This window comes from Trachinotus anak, unplaced genomic scaffold (assembly GCF_046630095.1).
Source record: "Trachinotus anak isolate AG129_WGS33_773 ecotype Australia unplaced genomic scaffold, CSIRO_AGI_Tana_v1 ptg000004l, whole genome shotgun sequence".
Classification (NCBI taxonomy): Eukaryota; Metazoa; Chordata; class Actinopteri; order Carangiformes; family Carangidae; genus Trachinotus; species Trachinotus anak.
This window is the reverse complement of record NW_027273855.1, coordinates 13,570,406-13,585,967: the sequence shown is the minus strand read 5'-3', so window position 1 is coordinate 13,585,967 and position 15,562 is coordinate 13,570,406. Positions and strand designations below refer to the sequence as shown.

Below are 15,562 nucleotides of genomic sequence, written 5' to 3'. Positions count from 1 at the left end.
TGATTTGAAGAGTAAACTCTATTGCACTGACCTCTGACCTTCTCCAGTGAACTTTTTGGTCTTCTATTGGGAGTGCACTTGTGTTGGAAGATAAGGTGTTGGAAAAGAGGTTCAAACTTGTCTCTGGCCCCGTCCAGGACTTTTGCCCTCCAACAATGTGGCTTAAAAAATGTACAATGTAAAACACGAGTGTACTGATGCATATTACAGACACATTACAGGTTCCTGTATCAGGAGCCTATTATAGTAACATTAGTGCTTTTTCATCAGGGATTAGGAGGAATTTATGTCTCTTAATTAATGTTCAGCATAGAGTGCTGTAAGTGAACATTGCCATTACCTCAACAGAAATCCATTATTCATGTGCAAGCAATTAAATACTCTCTCCTGTATCACCCTCTTGAAACTGTAGACTGACTTATTCAGAGAAAGAGAAGGAGACGTCTCTCAGGTTACTGTAACAGGGAGAAATCTTGATTGCAGGCTGCTGATTGACTTGAGATCTAAATTAAAGCCAAACTAAAACAACACCATGAAGCAAGCTAAAGCTGTGTTGTCAAGTAAACTCTGAAAGAAAGAGAATTAATCTGCTCTTGAATTTCAGTCCAGTGTGTTGGTGTCTGTAAATATTCACTTATCTAAAAAAATATGTTTCATAAATATGTTTTAACATGTTTTACAATTGGAGGTACAGTAAATTTTGCCCCTAGTTCTCTGTTTTTGATATGAACTTTACTATGGTCTTTAATGTAGAGCTCTACGGGAATCCACTGAAAACAACAAACAAAACAAACACAGTCAATGCAAAAACAGCCATTTATTAACTTCTTATCCAAGGGGAAATGAATCAAATCATCAACACTGTCACTTTTAAAAAGGAAAAAACAACAGTGTCTTGATGACCCTTTCATTTTTAAGGACAGAGAGAGACAAGCAGAAATGAGAATCTTTTTTGCAGCCCATAAAGGCAACATTTTTAGGCTCAGAAACAAAAGTGAGCATATCAACACCGGAAGTAAAGCTTGTCTAAATGTGAAATACTCTTTAACTTTACAGCAAACATGAAGTCTAATTGATTTAGCTTCTAATACAATGATTGAACTCCTTCTTCAGTACCAAAGGCAATGTAAAGAGTGGTTTTCTTCAGTAGTAGTTTCATTGTGGGCAAAAATATTTATTACATTACATTCATATGATTATTGTTTTGACCAACTAATTTTGGGGGTTACAAGCCTCCCTGTGCCAAATACAACCACCTAGTGTCAAATACTGTAGTGTAAAGTTGTGAATCTTGGTCCATTGAGTAGGTGGACCTCAGAACTGCATAATCTCAAGGCAATACTTGTGAACAGATGGAGAATTGCTGCATACAGTTGATCCTGAAGTTGTCAGGTCACTGGTTCACGTTCAAACGTTCTAACACAATCCAAAATATATACGCTCTGTAAGCTTTTTCTTATTTGGGTTGGAATGAAATCAGTCAAAAATCACAGTCCAGTAAAAGACGTAGACATATTTCTCTTCAAATGATCATTTTGACAAAAGAAATCAGGAATGGACACACAACTCCGAAATAATATAAAACATGCCTTGCAGCAACCAGTTTGGCAAGAAAGCATTGTCATACAGTATCATAAAAACCTCACAGTGAAAAGTTACAGTATGCCCCTTTATAGGTAAAGATCAGCATTCAGTTATGTGTGTTCACACACACACACACACACACACACACACACACACACACACAAACACACACCCATACACGCATACGTACTGTTCGCACACACTCTTATATAAAATGTTTCATAGCAGTTTGACAATCTCTCTTCAGTACCGTGATACTAATGCAACTGTTCTTCATTTGTTTCATAGTTGTTGTTTTTTGGCTTGAACCAAAAATACATTGCAGGGAGCTAGTAATCAATCGCACATTTCAGTGAACCACAAACAGCTTTGCGTCCAGACTGTGGCTAATCACAGGCTGGAAGAAACAAAGAAGGCCCTGATAAGAAACACAGTCCAAGAAAGTTTGCTGTGAGTGTTTTTTTTAATCTGCCTATGTGTGTGCGTGTGATCTTTCATGAATAAATCCACAGCAAAAAAAAAAAAAAAGAAAAAAGTTTGTCCCTATCAGTGACAGTGACGTTACCGTGGCCTTTGCTGTCAAAAGATGAATAAATTACTTGTATTTCTGAACAGAATCGTTAGTGTGTGTTTCATATCAAACATTTGTTCTTTGGTCATTGTCATCCTTCATGTTGTCCTTGCATATTTTCTAGTAACATAGTTTTGTTTTTGTATATGTATATATTTAGTTTTTTTGTACAAGGTCATCACAAAAAATCCATCCACACAAAATAAATAATGACTCCAGATGAAATACTATTGCTCATAAACACAAGCATAGCCACTTCCGTCCTAAGGCAATTGGGCTTCGTGATCTCTCGAGCAGCTTGGGAGAAAAGCGTTCAAACATGAACAACATCCTACTTGTGTGCATCTGATTACGTGACAACAAACAGACAGGCCGAGCTCGTCTCCGTCGGCCGTCTCCTGTCCCCAGTGCGTTCGCACCGTGCTTCAGTGCTCATCGCCAGGCTGACCACTCAGTCTCTCTGCTAGTCTCTGTCCTGTCAGCGCAGTGGGAGTCACTCTGTGGTCGGCCGCTGTCGTTAACTGCCCAGGGGACCGCTGGTGAGGAAGTAAGTGGTCATCTCCCCCTTCCCCTTCACCTTGACAACACCTCGACAGTCCAGCTGGTATCCGTTATTGACCAGCACGTGGTACAAGTCTGTGGTCACCTAAGAGAGGACACAGACATTTGACACCCAAGATGTGAGACACTCAACCCAGCCCAGGAGAAACACTATCAGTCACTATCATGTTGAATAATCACTCAAAACCACAATGATGGAGGGACAACATAAAAGATAGAATATTGTAGCAGTTAATATTAATATTAGAGCGGTGCATTTCATGTAAAATTAGAGCAATATAGATGTTGAGTACTTATCTGTTCTCACTGAATCAAATAGTTATACAGTCAATGGACAGAAAATTACTCCACAGCAATTTTGATTATCAGTTTTAGTTATTTATCAAGCACCAATGTTAAACATTCACTAGTTCGAGCTTTTCAAATGTAAGGACTTGTTGCTTTTCTCTGTTAACTTTTGATTTTGGACTATTAGTCCATCACGTACTATCAGACACAATGTGCTATTTCAAGATTGCTCTTCAGACTGTGGAGAATTTATGCTCATTTTTCACTGTTTTTGACATTGACTACCCAATACATCAAAATATTATTAGAAACAAATAATCAATTTATCAACTAGTCAATCTAAATCATTATATTGACCATTTTAAGAATTGATTAATTATTAACATCTTTTGTTTTGTAATGTCGGTCGACAGATGTTTGATGGGTATTTTTCTCCATTTGCTTTTCAAAGACTACATATTAATGAATGAATAAAAAAAAAAAAAGACAGATATTGACTGACAGAGCTGACAGTGGAAATAATCATTAGTTGCAGCCTCACTGTTTATATGCTATGTATTGAAAATGACATTTTGACCTGCAGTAACTCATACTGTACACCAGATGGCAGAATAGTTCTGACTGTAACCTTTAAAGAAGCCAATTTATGAATTTGATTTGGGGCCAGAAAATCTTACTGGGGCACTTAGCTAGACTGGTGTAAGTCACATATTTCAAAATGTGTGCTACCATCTCCTACACATCTATAAATACATTGTTGAATAAGACTTTTGTCGTAGGACCTTTGTCCTTAACTGACACTCGTTCTCTGAGGAACACTGTGGTTAAGATTTTCCTACTGAAGATGATAATCCTGTGGTAGTTGCATGGCCTCTGCATGGAATTCAAATTTAGCCGTCTGCCCTCCTCCAGAGGGACATTAGAGTACCATTTATGCTTGAGAACAGCATGTCCAGTGCTGACAGGCATTTTTTGCTCAAGGGCACTTCTGCAGACCAGATGTCTGATCTTAAATCCTTAAACTGAAGGACTGTGCACTGATTGTATCTGTAGCATTGGTATCTGCTACAGACAAATGACCTTGTGTCTTTCAGATACCACAAACAATACTTTCAACATATGTGCTTTGTAGTCATAATCATCTGTGGTGTGGACATAAAGATGTAGTGCAGACTTTGGTATGACTGAACGCACATGACACGCACTCTCATGTCTGAATACTTACAATGTCGCAATGACTAATGTCATTAGTAACTAGACTGGTATTCCACACGGGCTAATTTACTTAACAATAATTAAAACTGTGAAATGCTTCTTGTGAAGTCCATGACGTGCAGTACCTGGATGTAGTCTGGTACTCCTGTGCTGTCCATCCGGCTGGCCACATTTACTGTGTTCCCCCATATATCATACTGGGGTTTCCTGGCTCCAATCACCCCTGCCACCACAGGCCCCATGTTTAGTCCTGAGAACAAATCACCTTGCTATGTTACATCATATCAGTTACACCATTTTGACTAAGTTACAATGCTATTTCTAAGGACGTAGATTACTGTAGATCTCATTTGACTGGGAAAAGGATTTTTTTTTAAGAAATGCCAATCCATAGAAGATTTATCAGATAATGTTTCAAGACCAATCTCCGCTACCTTCCAGGCTTACCTATCTTCATCTGGAAGTTGTTGAAGGAGTGCTCGTTGATGTATTTCATCTGCTCTCTGAGCCTCATGGCATAGTCAGCCAAGGCTAGGATGTGTGAGCGACCTTCTTTATCATAGGTAGAATCGTTGAGGCCGGAGGCTGCCATGTAGGTGGAGCCTATGGTTTTGATTTTCTCCAGCTGACGGAACCTCTCCTCACTAATGATCTAGAGACAAGCGATCGACCATGTATAAGAAGAGGAAATGAGGCAAACAAAATCAGCACTTCAGCTACAGGTCAACAACATGCTAAGTGACAGAACAACACAGACAACCAGGAAAATGGTGACTGTATGCAGCATAAAACAAATATCTAATTTCCCTGTCCTTACACATCTCATCCACTAAATGTTTCCTGCACAAATTTAATTTGAGTTCATCGTCTTCCCCTGAATTTTTCCTCTCTCCTCACCTCATCAAAATCAGCGATGATCTCATTGAGCAGCCTGAGACACTCCACTCCCTCGTTGTTAGCCTCCAGCTCCACGTAAAACTCAGAGAAGTTGCTAATGGAGGCAAACATGACAGCGACGCATTCACATGATTGGTAGTACAACTCATCATTCCGACGCTCTCGTGCAAGGAAGTGGGCAGCTACATCCTTTGGCAAGATGTTGTGGAGGAGGCGCCGGTTGTATGCCTGCAGTTCCTCCATCTCCTCCTTCTCTTCCGTGGCCTGAGGATGGATGGAGAACGAGGACATGGTTGCTTAGTCTTACAGTCATATAACTGTGTGACTCTTGGTGAGTTATATAGTAGTGCCAGCTTCAGTTTTGTTGCATTTACCTGTAGCTTCCAGAGGAAGTCAAGGCGAGCAGTGGACTCCACCTGCTGGCCATGCAAGTAGAGAGCCAGAACAAAAACTGTCAGGATTACGGGGGTCATGACCTTTAGGGATACCTTGGTCACACTCTCCAGGCTGAGGAGTTAAGGAGGAGGACAAGAGGGAGGTTGCAAGAGTCATAAATGAGTTTTGTGCATTGGAGTAAAATAATGTATGAAGTACACAAAACAGGTAAAAGCTACTTACCACTGTTCTGCAGTTTCATTGAAACTAGGCCTGAAAAATGGGTGGGAAAAGGTCATGTTAACACAGCATATGAGTCGCTTAAATTAGACAGAGGAAAACATACAATAATTCAACTTACTGTTGTAGGGAATCATTAACAGGTGATAATTGCCTGAGGAAAAAAAATGAGAACATATTAAGAAAATAGGACCAATATAAAGTAGGTCCAATCTAAACTTTATTGTAAAAAAGTAGGACACACACAACCCAAACCACAGTATTGTGACACAGGAGCTGAACTATTCAAGTTCAAAAAAAATGGGGAAGACTGAGTGTACGTGTTTGTAAAGCCTATATGTGTGTGCTCCTGGCAGGGGACTCACAGGGTGTTGGCAATGACCAGCAGGTCTGCGTTGTCAAACAGGGCCACCTGAGGCCACTCCACCAGCAGGAGGAAAGTGAGCTGGATGAGCAACATCAGAGCCAGCTTCCCTATGCTGCTGATGTGGAGGAACACAGAGCAGGCCAGCAGGGTCAGCAGTACGCTGTAGCTGAAATACTGCAGCAGAGAGCAGACAGCGAAGGGATGAGGACTGTTAGGTGAACATTCAAACCTACTGTTCATGCACGCAGAAAAACAAATACAAGCACACAGGCACCTGTGTATGCGTGTGAACACACAGAGAACAGATAACACTAACAGACACGTATGCTAAAATGTTATGGGACTGACCTCAGGGAAATGGCAGGGCATGGCCTGGCTGGAACACAGAGTCAAACCATCCTCTGCTGTCCTGGTCAGGTTGTGCAGCAGGCAGAGAGTCACTGATGTGTTCAGCTCATTGGCCACACAGTCCTGCAGTTTTTCTCTGCTGCAGGTAAACTAACGGGGAAGAAAGATACAGTCTATCATTTAACAGTCAGCTAATAAAGCTGAAATAGCAAGGAGGGGAAGCACACTCATGTTATGCTGGAAACAGAAACCCCATAAATCATTTATATATATCTATATATATATATATATATACACATAACATTTGAATACTGTATTTTGTGACAGTAAAGCTCAGGTCAATGGCAGCATCTATGCTTGAGAGTTAAAAAAAAAAAATCGATAATGGTCTATCCTCATATAACATAAACATTTTGAATAAGGATCACTTGATAATTGGTTATACTTGATTATTGATTATTGGTTAGTTCTGCAATATGTAGGACATTTTAAATTTCAAAAATAAAGTCACCAATGCTCTCTGGTGAATGAACTGTAAAGAATGGTGTTTTCAAATTACATCAAATATCTTAAATCTCCCAACGATATCATCCATCCATCCATCCATCCATCTCATCAGCTGAGATGTAACAGACAGCCCTTGGGCCAATCATTAGTCAAGTAACAAACACAGGTCTTTTCATCTAATAAATTTTCATAATTCCATGTAATTTTACAGATATTACAGAGATATTTAAATACATAAGGTCCTGTATCTCAGTGCTGTAGGTAATCACATAATATAATTTTACTTTTCAATACAATAATACACAAAGAGTCCAAAACACAGGGAGACTGATAAATGATCAATATCACAGAATTAGGGAGAGCAGCTGCTGAACTGAGCAAGCAATCTACTGATAAGTCCTTACGGACTTTGAATAGGCTGATTTGTCGGACTGGAACAAACCTGCAAGCCACTAATCAAAGAAATGGATCAGCACAGAACAGAAAGATACAGCTACAAGGCACAGAGCACAAACGAGAGTGACACAGAAGGTGACACACCTGCCCTGTGCTGTCTACACTCAAACCTGATATTATATACAGTGAATAAACATCTTTGCTGAACTTTGATCACAGCATAGCTTCTATGGGAGACAGGTTTTTACATAACATCATTTAAAATGTGCATTTAATCTTACTAATGTAAAGAATGTAATGTAATGAAGTGAGGTTTCAGTATTGATAAATTGTCATATTTTAATCTTTCCTTGATTTTAAACCGTTGTAAACGCCTGGGCGTTTGTAATGTAACATACAATAGCACTGGCATTAAGCATGTTTTAATCCACATATACACAAAACCCAGTAGTAAATGGGTCTATATATTGTTAGTAAACATGGAAAAACATATGATGGTTAAATATAGACTGATTTCTACAACTCCATCTGTCACGGTGATGGATTATGACTAACTGCAGCTCAACTCCTAACTATAACACCCCCTTTGGCAAAGTGGTCTAATTTTAAAAAAATGCCAAGATGGTGCAGAATTTCTTCAAATGTCTTGAAATCTGATCAGCAGCATCTGAGATGAAGTGTATGACAGATTAATGGAAAGACAGACAAATGAAAACTGAGGCGGACACATACAGTAGATCCTTCCCTGATTCACTGTGTGGGACATCTTGAAGTGACATGTTAAGATTAACAACAGCTACAGGATACAAAAATGACAAAATGAAGAGCTTAAGTCCCTACCATATTAGCAAAAGAAGAGATGAAGAGGAGGAGGATGGTGAAGACGCCCACCAGTGTGCTGTTTGCACGAGAGTGGACTATTTTCTTGGTTACAGTCTGCAAGGCAACCGGGAAGAGCTTGAATACAGGCAGCAGGGACAAGATCAGATAAGAGAGAGTTAATACCATTAGTGATGCGGGCTGAAGACAAGTGATAATGACTCTTATCTGAAGATATCTGCAAGAGGAATCATATGGGTGATGAAGGCCTTGGTTTCTTACTTTAATGCAGGAGTAGATGGCACAGATGAAGAGGATGTTGGCGAGGATGATGAAGATGCTGATGTAAAGGCCAAGCATAAGTGTTGTTCTGCGGAAGAGAAGAAAACAGGCTCATTAGGATGTATAGTTCTCATTAACTCCTCATAAACTAATCAAGATCACATTTCCTGTCCACAATTCACTCTAACTTGGAAACTGGGAAAGGCAACTTATCAGAGCAAACTACTTACTTTGGGAAAATGATAATCTGAATGATACAGATGCAGCAGAAAACAAGGAGTGTGCAGGCCACATATCCCCCAAAACGATCATCAACCTTTTTGGAGTACTGAAAATAGCAAATCAATGAGAACTTAGTTTCATAGTAGCTCTGCTAAAGAAGAAATCATCAATCCAGTTTATTCGATGGGGAGTTTTAGTGAATTACAAACGTCAAATACCAACCTTTTTCTCGAGGTCGGCGGTCTGAAAAGTGAGCAGAAACTTCTTGACATGATCTTTCCGCAGCTGGTCAATGCTGCGTGCATCGATGGCCCGTCCAAGAAACTCATCCACCTCATCCTCTGGGTTCAGGGCCTCCTGAGTGCAGCGGCTACGAGGGAGATGGAACAATAGGTCACGGCGTGGTGTGTCTTTGTATGTTTGTGTCTGTGTGAGGGAGTTGGCCTATGCTATGACAGGCAGGATGACTCAGAGCTAATATGGTATTAGCGCTGGGTTGGATCTGACTGTATAAAACCAACAGTGGGCTCTAAAGTTAGACCGCTACAGTGACAGCCTGCCAGTCAACCACTAATAACAAAAGCCACCCTAATAACAAAAACTCGGGCCAAAACACTCACTTGTCTTTGCTGGATGCTTCATCGATGCCCTGAGAAAAACAAAAACAGAGAGAGAGTGAGACAACGAGAGCAAAAAGCAGAGACGGCGCAGGAAAGAGAAAGAGAGAAAGGGGAGAGATTATGGTGTAGCCATAGTACAACTGAAAAATAGACAGAGACACAGACATCTGCACAGCTAATCCCTGAGAGCCAGACTGATGTTTTAATTAATGCTCAGAGGCTTCAAATTACACCCTCTTTGCCCCTAGGGCACAAACCCTCTGAGATGGAGAGGACAAACGCAGGAGGAGAGGGAAAGAATGTAGGAACGACCAGGAAATGAGACTTGTAGCATTAAGAGAGGGAGAGTGAGTGAGAAAGAGAAATATCTGCAGCTGCAGCCTCATCAGATCGGCTGCAGTAGTAAACAATGAGCTGGGAATCCCTGGGAGCCCTGTTGAAGCTCCTGTTTGTTTGATGGGACCAGATCAATACTTCTCACATTCTCACTGACTGTTTTAGGCTTTTCCATATAAGTAGTGCTGTACATGTTTGTCACATTCAGGCACTCAGATTCATACTTACAGAGCATCTTATTCATTCAAGGTAAAGGTATTCTAAAAGAAACAGGACTGAAGTGCATGTAGGCACGGTTAGCATGTCAGCATGCTAACAGTTACAAATAACATACTGATTTCATCAGATACAATGTTTGCCATATTTACATGTGTTAGTGTGTTAGCATGTAGTAGGATCACCAAAGTTATTACAGTTCATCCTGGGGGAGACATGAATGTCACGACCAAATTTCATCGGAATAGTTGTTGCACCATTTTGCTCAAAATCACAAGAGTCAACCCACTAATGTTACTGAAAACCTGCTGTTGACTGAAAAGTCAGAGGTTATTACAGTTCATCCAGTGGAGAACATGAAAGTTGGTACCAAACTTCAAGACATCAATTCAATAGTTGTTGAAATATATGAGCCTGTACCAAATGAGTAACTTTTAGCCATACATCTTGGTGTGACTAAAACAAAATATTTTTAAAATCTGTTTTCAGAAGTGTTATACAATAAAAGAGGTTAGTATAATGTGCACTGATATGAAGTTGGTAAGAATTCTTCCCAGCATTAGGCCTCTGACCCTCAAATAACCACGTAAGAGAAATATCTAGTATTAACAGCTACTTTGAAGACATAATTAGAAAGGATATTTATGATTTGACTTTAGAGAGTGGAGAGGATGACACAGGAAATCAGATATAGACAAGAAGAACAGGTGCCATGGGCAGAGCTAAGTGCTCCTTGAGTGTATCTCACCATCTGCCTGAAAGCTTTGGGCTCCTTGGGTCTGGAGAAGGATCTGTCAGGCACCCAGCGTGGCATCAGTCCCTCGGCAGAATTTGCACGTGCTCGCTGCATCTTGGCAATCATGGCTTTCTCCTCTTTCTGGAAGAGAAGAAACCCCACCAGGGTAGATGCTTTGACAAACAAGGTCTTCTATGCCAGGTGACAAGCCATTATATTGTTTCTGTGAAATACGGCACTGGTGTGAAGTTCTGAAGAGGACTCAAGGACGTGTGTGTGAGTATGTGTGTGTGTGGGCATGTGTACGTGTGTGTGTGTGTGTGTGTGTGTGTGTGTGTGTGCTTGACTGTGCACTCACCCTCTTTTGGCTGCAGCCCAGCACCAAGAAGGTTTCAATGTTGTGCTCCTTCAGGTAAGCATTCCTCTCTCCTCCAAATCCCGGCTCCACCTCGTAGTCCCCGTTCAGATACTGCAGTGTGGCTTTGGTGATGTGGATACGCCTACACACATACAAACAAACCTACAGTGTGTCAGAAACTAAAGGGCCAATGGGAGACTATGGCAGGTGGAAGTCGTAGGGACTTACCCAGCCTTCCCTCCAGCCTCCATCTGGTTGGCGAGTGTCACGTCATTGGACCAGACGTCAAACTGCCACTTGCGCAGGCCCAGCACCCCACAGTGAACACGGCCGCTGTGGATGCCCACCCGCATGTTCACATTAACGCCCGTCACCTCTCTCACCAGCCTGCAGATGCACACACACATACACGCACACGTGCTGTTGTCAGAAAAAACTAGTGTCACCTTCAGCTTCACAGTGTCTCTTCAACAGGCTGTGTAACAACAACATAGCAAAAATCTTGACTTGACCTTCAATGGAATATTGCTATGTGACTTTGAGTGTGTGTGTGTGTTCCCGTGATGAGTGTGTGGTTCTTGTGTGTCTCAGCGCAATTAGTGTGTCTTTGACTCACGAGATGGCTTCAATCATGTCCACTCCCATCTCCACACAGCAGTGGGCATGGTCAGCCCTGGGCTCGGGCAGCCCTGACACACAGTAGTAACAGTCGCCTAGGATTTTAATGCGCAGGCAGTGGTTCTCCTGTACAGCAAGGGCACACGCGCACACACACACACGCACACACACGTTAAATATTAGGCACTCAATTACAGCTAATACACAGCATGCTCAAGTCAAATATAGAGCCTTTTATGCATAATTAAGATGACTCATGAGTCTCAGCTTAGTCTAATTGATGTGTTACACAATGCTTAAGTGACACCCCCAACTCCCCACCCCACCCCCACCCCAACAAGTACATCATGTTGGCTTTGTCATACTAACAGTGAAGCCTACAGACTGTACGGTTACATAAGCAGCAGTGGCTCAAAGTTCTGCTGGGAAAATGGTGGCGGCAGGTGTCAATGCTCACCGAGGCCAGCTTGTCAAATCGGGCGAACAGCTCGTTCAGGGTCATGACCAGTTCCTGGGCTGTGCACTGAGACGCCAGGCTGGTGAAGCCCTCAATGTCGGCAAACAGTATGCTGAAGAGGAGGCGATGGTGGTGGTGGGAGGGAGAGAGAGGGAGGGTAAGGGTGAGGGTAACCGCAACAGGGAGAGGAAAAGACAGACAAAAGACGACTTGAAAATGAGATCAATCAATAAAGTATAGAGTTAGTTAGCATGGTCTAGTGCCTCTCCCCCGCCTCACTGTCCAGCTGCCATGTGAGCAGGGCAAAGACGAGAGAGGCAGACATTTGTTCAGCTCTGGCTCTCATAATCTAAGCCAATGTAGGTCACCTCCTCCAGTCTGTCCCTCTGAGAACGCAACCCCCTGTCCCCCTGTCTGCATGCCTTTCATTGCTAACTTTTGATAGTAATGAAAAGTGAGGATAAACAACATCAGACACTGAGTTCCACTTGAAGACGACAGATGGCGCTGTAGGTCTGGCGAGATCAACCACCACTGGGGGAGAATTGGAACTTAATTACAGCACTCCAGTGGCTGTCTGCAAGACTCTGAGCAAGGTTATCTACAAAGGGTGAGTTCACTCAAATTAAAAACAAACATATTTTCTCACTTACCCCCAGTGGTATCTAGCCATGCAGTGGCTGCACTTTTGGCATACGGTTGTATTTGCGCTTTTTTAAAACACTTTTCATAGGAACTATGTTTTATTATTGAAATAGTCCAACAGAAAACTGATAGTAGGATCTGTGGCTTGTCCACAGTCACCTGTGCATTGTTTTTGGATATGTTGCTGTTACAGTTTTTCATGTAATTTTCTTCAGTCATGTTAACACAACAATTCACAAATCAAAAATGACTGCATGGCAAGATACTTCTAGGAGAAAAATATGAGAAAATATGTTTGTTAATCTTGGTCAAGAGCCCTTTAGAAACTTAATTTTAACTAAATATTAGAAGTATAGTTAAATAGTTAAACATTGAATTTTACACTAAATTCTTCTAGACTTCTAAAAAATAACAGGGTTTCTTGATAATATGTTATATAATATGTAAATATATGCTTGTCTTACAAACATTAGTGATATAAATCAACAGAACCAGAAAACATTAATAACTTAGATTGCGTTGTTACTTTTAAAAAATGGCCTTTGCATCAATTTGGGAGAGACAGCAGGTTTTAATCCTGTGTCACATTTAGATAATGGATCAATCCTGTAAGTTTACACCTTGGTAGAGCTGCAGCGTTGCAACGGATTGTTCCACTAAGTGCATCACCTGTACCTATTTGGGTCACCTCTGACAGGACATCTCTGCTGCAACCTCACTTCACTGTCCCCTCCCCACTGCTGCTGCCTCAACCTGCGCTCGACGGTAGGCTAATGGATGGAAGGTTTCTATCACCTGTTAGTACTAAGTTATTCCCACTCAGGAGGTGAAATCCAGTGGTGAGCGCTGAGTCAGGGGGCCAGCAAACTTGAGGTCTGCCTTCTGTCATTTGCTACAGAATGCACAGCAGTGTGCCTCAGTCAATATCGTTACTGCAGCCGGTGCTGTCAGTGTCAATAAACAACAACATGCATAATACATGCTGCCAGGGAAATAGCTGTTGGAGTGACTCTGTAACTGACACATCAGTCAGCGGAGTGAGGTCAAAAACACTGGTGCTAGCTGTGATGGCAACGTAGACAAGTTCCCCGACACCGTGTGTCAGTGTGTTTGTGAAGAAGCATGTATGTGTATTCCTCTTGGTTTACCTAACGTTGTCGTGTTTTTGGATGTAGATCTTGTGGAACATCATATCTTCCTTCTTGGCATTGATATCAGCCTTCATCTCCATGGCAACGTGCCTTGGCAGCACTGACAGCAGTAGGCGCTCCTGAGAGAGAGAGAAAGAAAGAGAGAGAGAATAGACAGAGAGAGAGAAATTAAAGAAAGACAGAGAGACACAGAGAGAGAGAGAGAGAGAGAGAGAGAGAGAGAGAGAGAAAGAGAGAGAGAGAGAGACCATTCATTTCATCAGTTTCCACCGTTAGAATGCTCAATGAGTCACCCTGCCTCGTTGGCATGTGCGTGGGAACGTGTTAGGCAAATAGAAAGGAGTTGAGATACGTGTTATACTCCAGAACATATTGTTGACCTCGAAAAGTGAGACAAACAAATCAGACTAGAGAATGGAGACACCCATTTGTTGCTCTTTTGCATTTCTGTGTGTTTAGTTTTCCTGCAGGACTGGGGCATGGCTTCCTCCCTTGCTAATTTGGTTGAATATGCGTGTCACTGTGTGAGTGTGGGTCTGTGTGTATATCAGTGTTTGTGTGTGTGTGTGTGTGTGTGTGTGTGTGTGTGTGTGTGTGTGTGTGTGTGTGTTTGTGCGCATATGCATACCTGCTGCTGGTTTTCTCTCTGCAGGTGCAGTCTGGCCTGGATGTATCCTCTCGTCTCCTGGAAGGCTTGTCTCTGGGAGACCTCAGCAGGGTAGTGGGTACAGATCCCGATCATGTTAGTGCACAGGAAGATCAGCACGTTGGCGCTGACCTGAAAACACAACATACACACGAACATGATAGAGAGGGTAAAAAGGGAGAAGAAAAACACATGGAAATCCCACCAAGCATGCACATGTCACATCACAAGAATACTGTGAACTCTGCCTGACCTGGGTGAGGTCAATAAACAAAATTGATAACACTCTATGTCATAGGATTTACTGCAAGGAGAAAAATTCCTCAAACATCTGAGGGGCCATTAGATATGATCTGGTCAGAGACAATGACCGTGGCCTTGTGGTTTCTCAGCAAGAGGACATTCTCCTCACGTCGCGCACTCAATGGCAGATAGTAAGCCCAGAGGGTTGAATGTGATGCATGACTGGGGACACGCACTCACTCCACTCACTTTTACTCGTATTGAAAGTTTGTATTGGCTTTACAGTGTGTGAAAAGATGTGAAAAGATTACTTTTACTGAGTGGAGAAAACACTGTAAAAATAGCTTCATCTTATCAAAATGGAGCCATTTATAGAGGTATAAAGTAGTGCAACAGAATTTTTCATGCCACTCGTGATGTATTTGAATGTACAGCGTTAGAAAGTAGTGAGAAATAGAAGCAGCCATTACTATTAGTTTCTTCTGTGTACCCAGTGCTGGGAGGTATGTTGGCTGAACAATGAGGCTCTAAGAATGCAGACACAGCAATTGTAAAACAGCATTATCTGTGGCTTGGGTAAATTAAGTTTAGATATAGTGTACAGTTAGTTTTGTGGGGTCATCGACCCTAAGAGCATTCTTCTGTAATGTTTTTTGTGTGTGCCTGTGTGTTCTTGGATGTGTGTGGCAAGCCAGCGTGTAAGTCTGTTAGTGATTTCTCTTCTCACTAGTCCACAGCCAAGACCCAACATCAGAAATGGAGCCTTGAGCTCTGGACTTCCCCTCCGCTCAGAAACACAGAGGCGTGCATGCACACACACACACACACACACACACACGTCCGCTCCATGTTCAGAAACACACT

At 41.9% G+C, this 15,562-nt stretch overlaps 1 protein-coding gene across 3 annotated transcripts in view; it reads right to left on the bottom strand.

Annotated features, from left to right (window-relative positions):
- Nucleotides 1-797: 797 nt before the first annotated feature.
- The window catches only part of LOC139620503 (adenylate cyclase type 6-like), a 31,255-nt gene continuing 16,490 nt past the window's right edge, over nucleotides 798-15,562 (bottom strand). For all 3 annotated transcript variants that reach the window (XM_071476116.1, XM_071476114.1, XM_071476115.1), the window contains 21 exons: nucleotides 14,438-14,587; nucleotides 13,807-13,928; nucleotides 12,014-12,125; nucleotides 11,555-11,682; nucleotides 11,167-11,325; nucleotides 10,939-11,080; nucleotides 10,593-10,721; nucleotides 9,293-9,321; nucleotides 8,895-9,042; nucleotides 8,681-8,778; nucleotides 8,451-8,538; nucleotides 8,190-8,306; nucleotides 6,447-6,596; nucleotides 6,097-6,272; nucleotides 5,853-5,885; nucleotides 5,735-5,764; nucleotides 5,491-5,623; nucleotides 5,117-5,380; nucleotides 4,667-4,871; nucleotides 4,345-4,469; nucleotides 798-2,801 (listed from right to left, as the gene is read on the bottom strand). In XM_071476116.1, coding sequence (XP_071332217.1) covers nucleotides 2,673-2,801; nucleotides 4,345-4,469; nucleotides 4,667-4,871; nucleotides 5,117-5,380; nucleotides 5,491-5,623; nucleotides 5,735-5,764; nucleotides 5,853-5,885; nucleotides 6,097-6,272; nucleotides 6,447-6,596; nucleotides 8,190-8,306; nucleotides 8,451-8,538; nucleotides 8,681-8,778; nucleotides 8,895-9,042; nucleotides 9,293-9,321; nucleotides 10,593-10,721; nucleotides 10,939-11,080; nucleotides 11,167-11,325; nucleotides 11,555-11,682; nucleotides 12,014-12,125; nucleotides 13,807-13,928; nucleotides 14,438-14,587 — 2,667 coding nt within the window. In that variant the 3' untranslated portion in view covers nucleotides 798-2,672. The remainder of the gene's footprint in view (nucleotides 2,802-4,344; nucleotides 4,470-4,666; nucleotides 4,872-5,116; nucleotides 5,381-5,490; nucleotides 5,624-5,734; nucleotides 5,765-5,852; nucleotides 5,886-6,096; nucleotides 6,273-6,446; nucleotides 6,597-8,189; nucleotides 8,307-8,450; nucleotides 8,539-8,680; nucleotides 8,779-8,894; nucleotides 9,043-9,292; nucleotides 9,322-10,592; nucleotides 10,722-10,938; nucleotides 11,081-11,166; nucleotides 11,326-11,554; nucleotides 11,683-12,013; nucleotides 12,126-13,806; nucleotides 13,929-14,437; nucleotides 14,588-15,562) is intronic.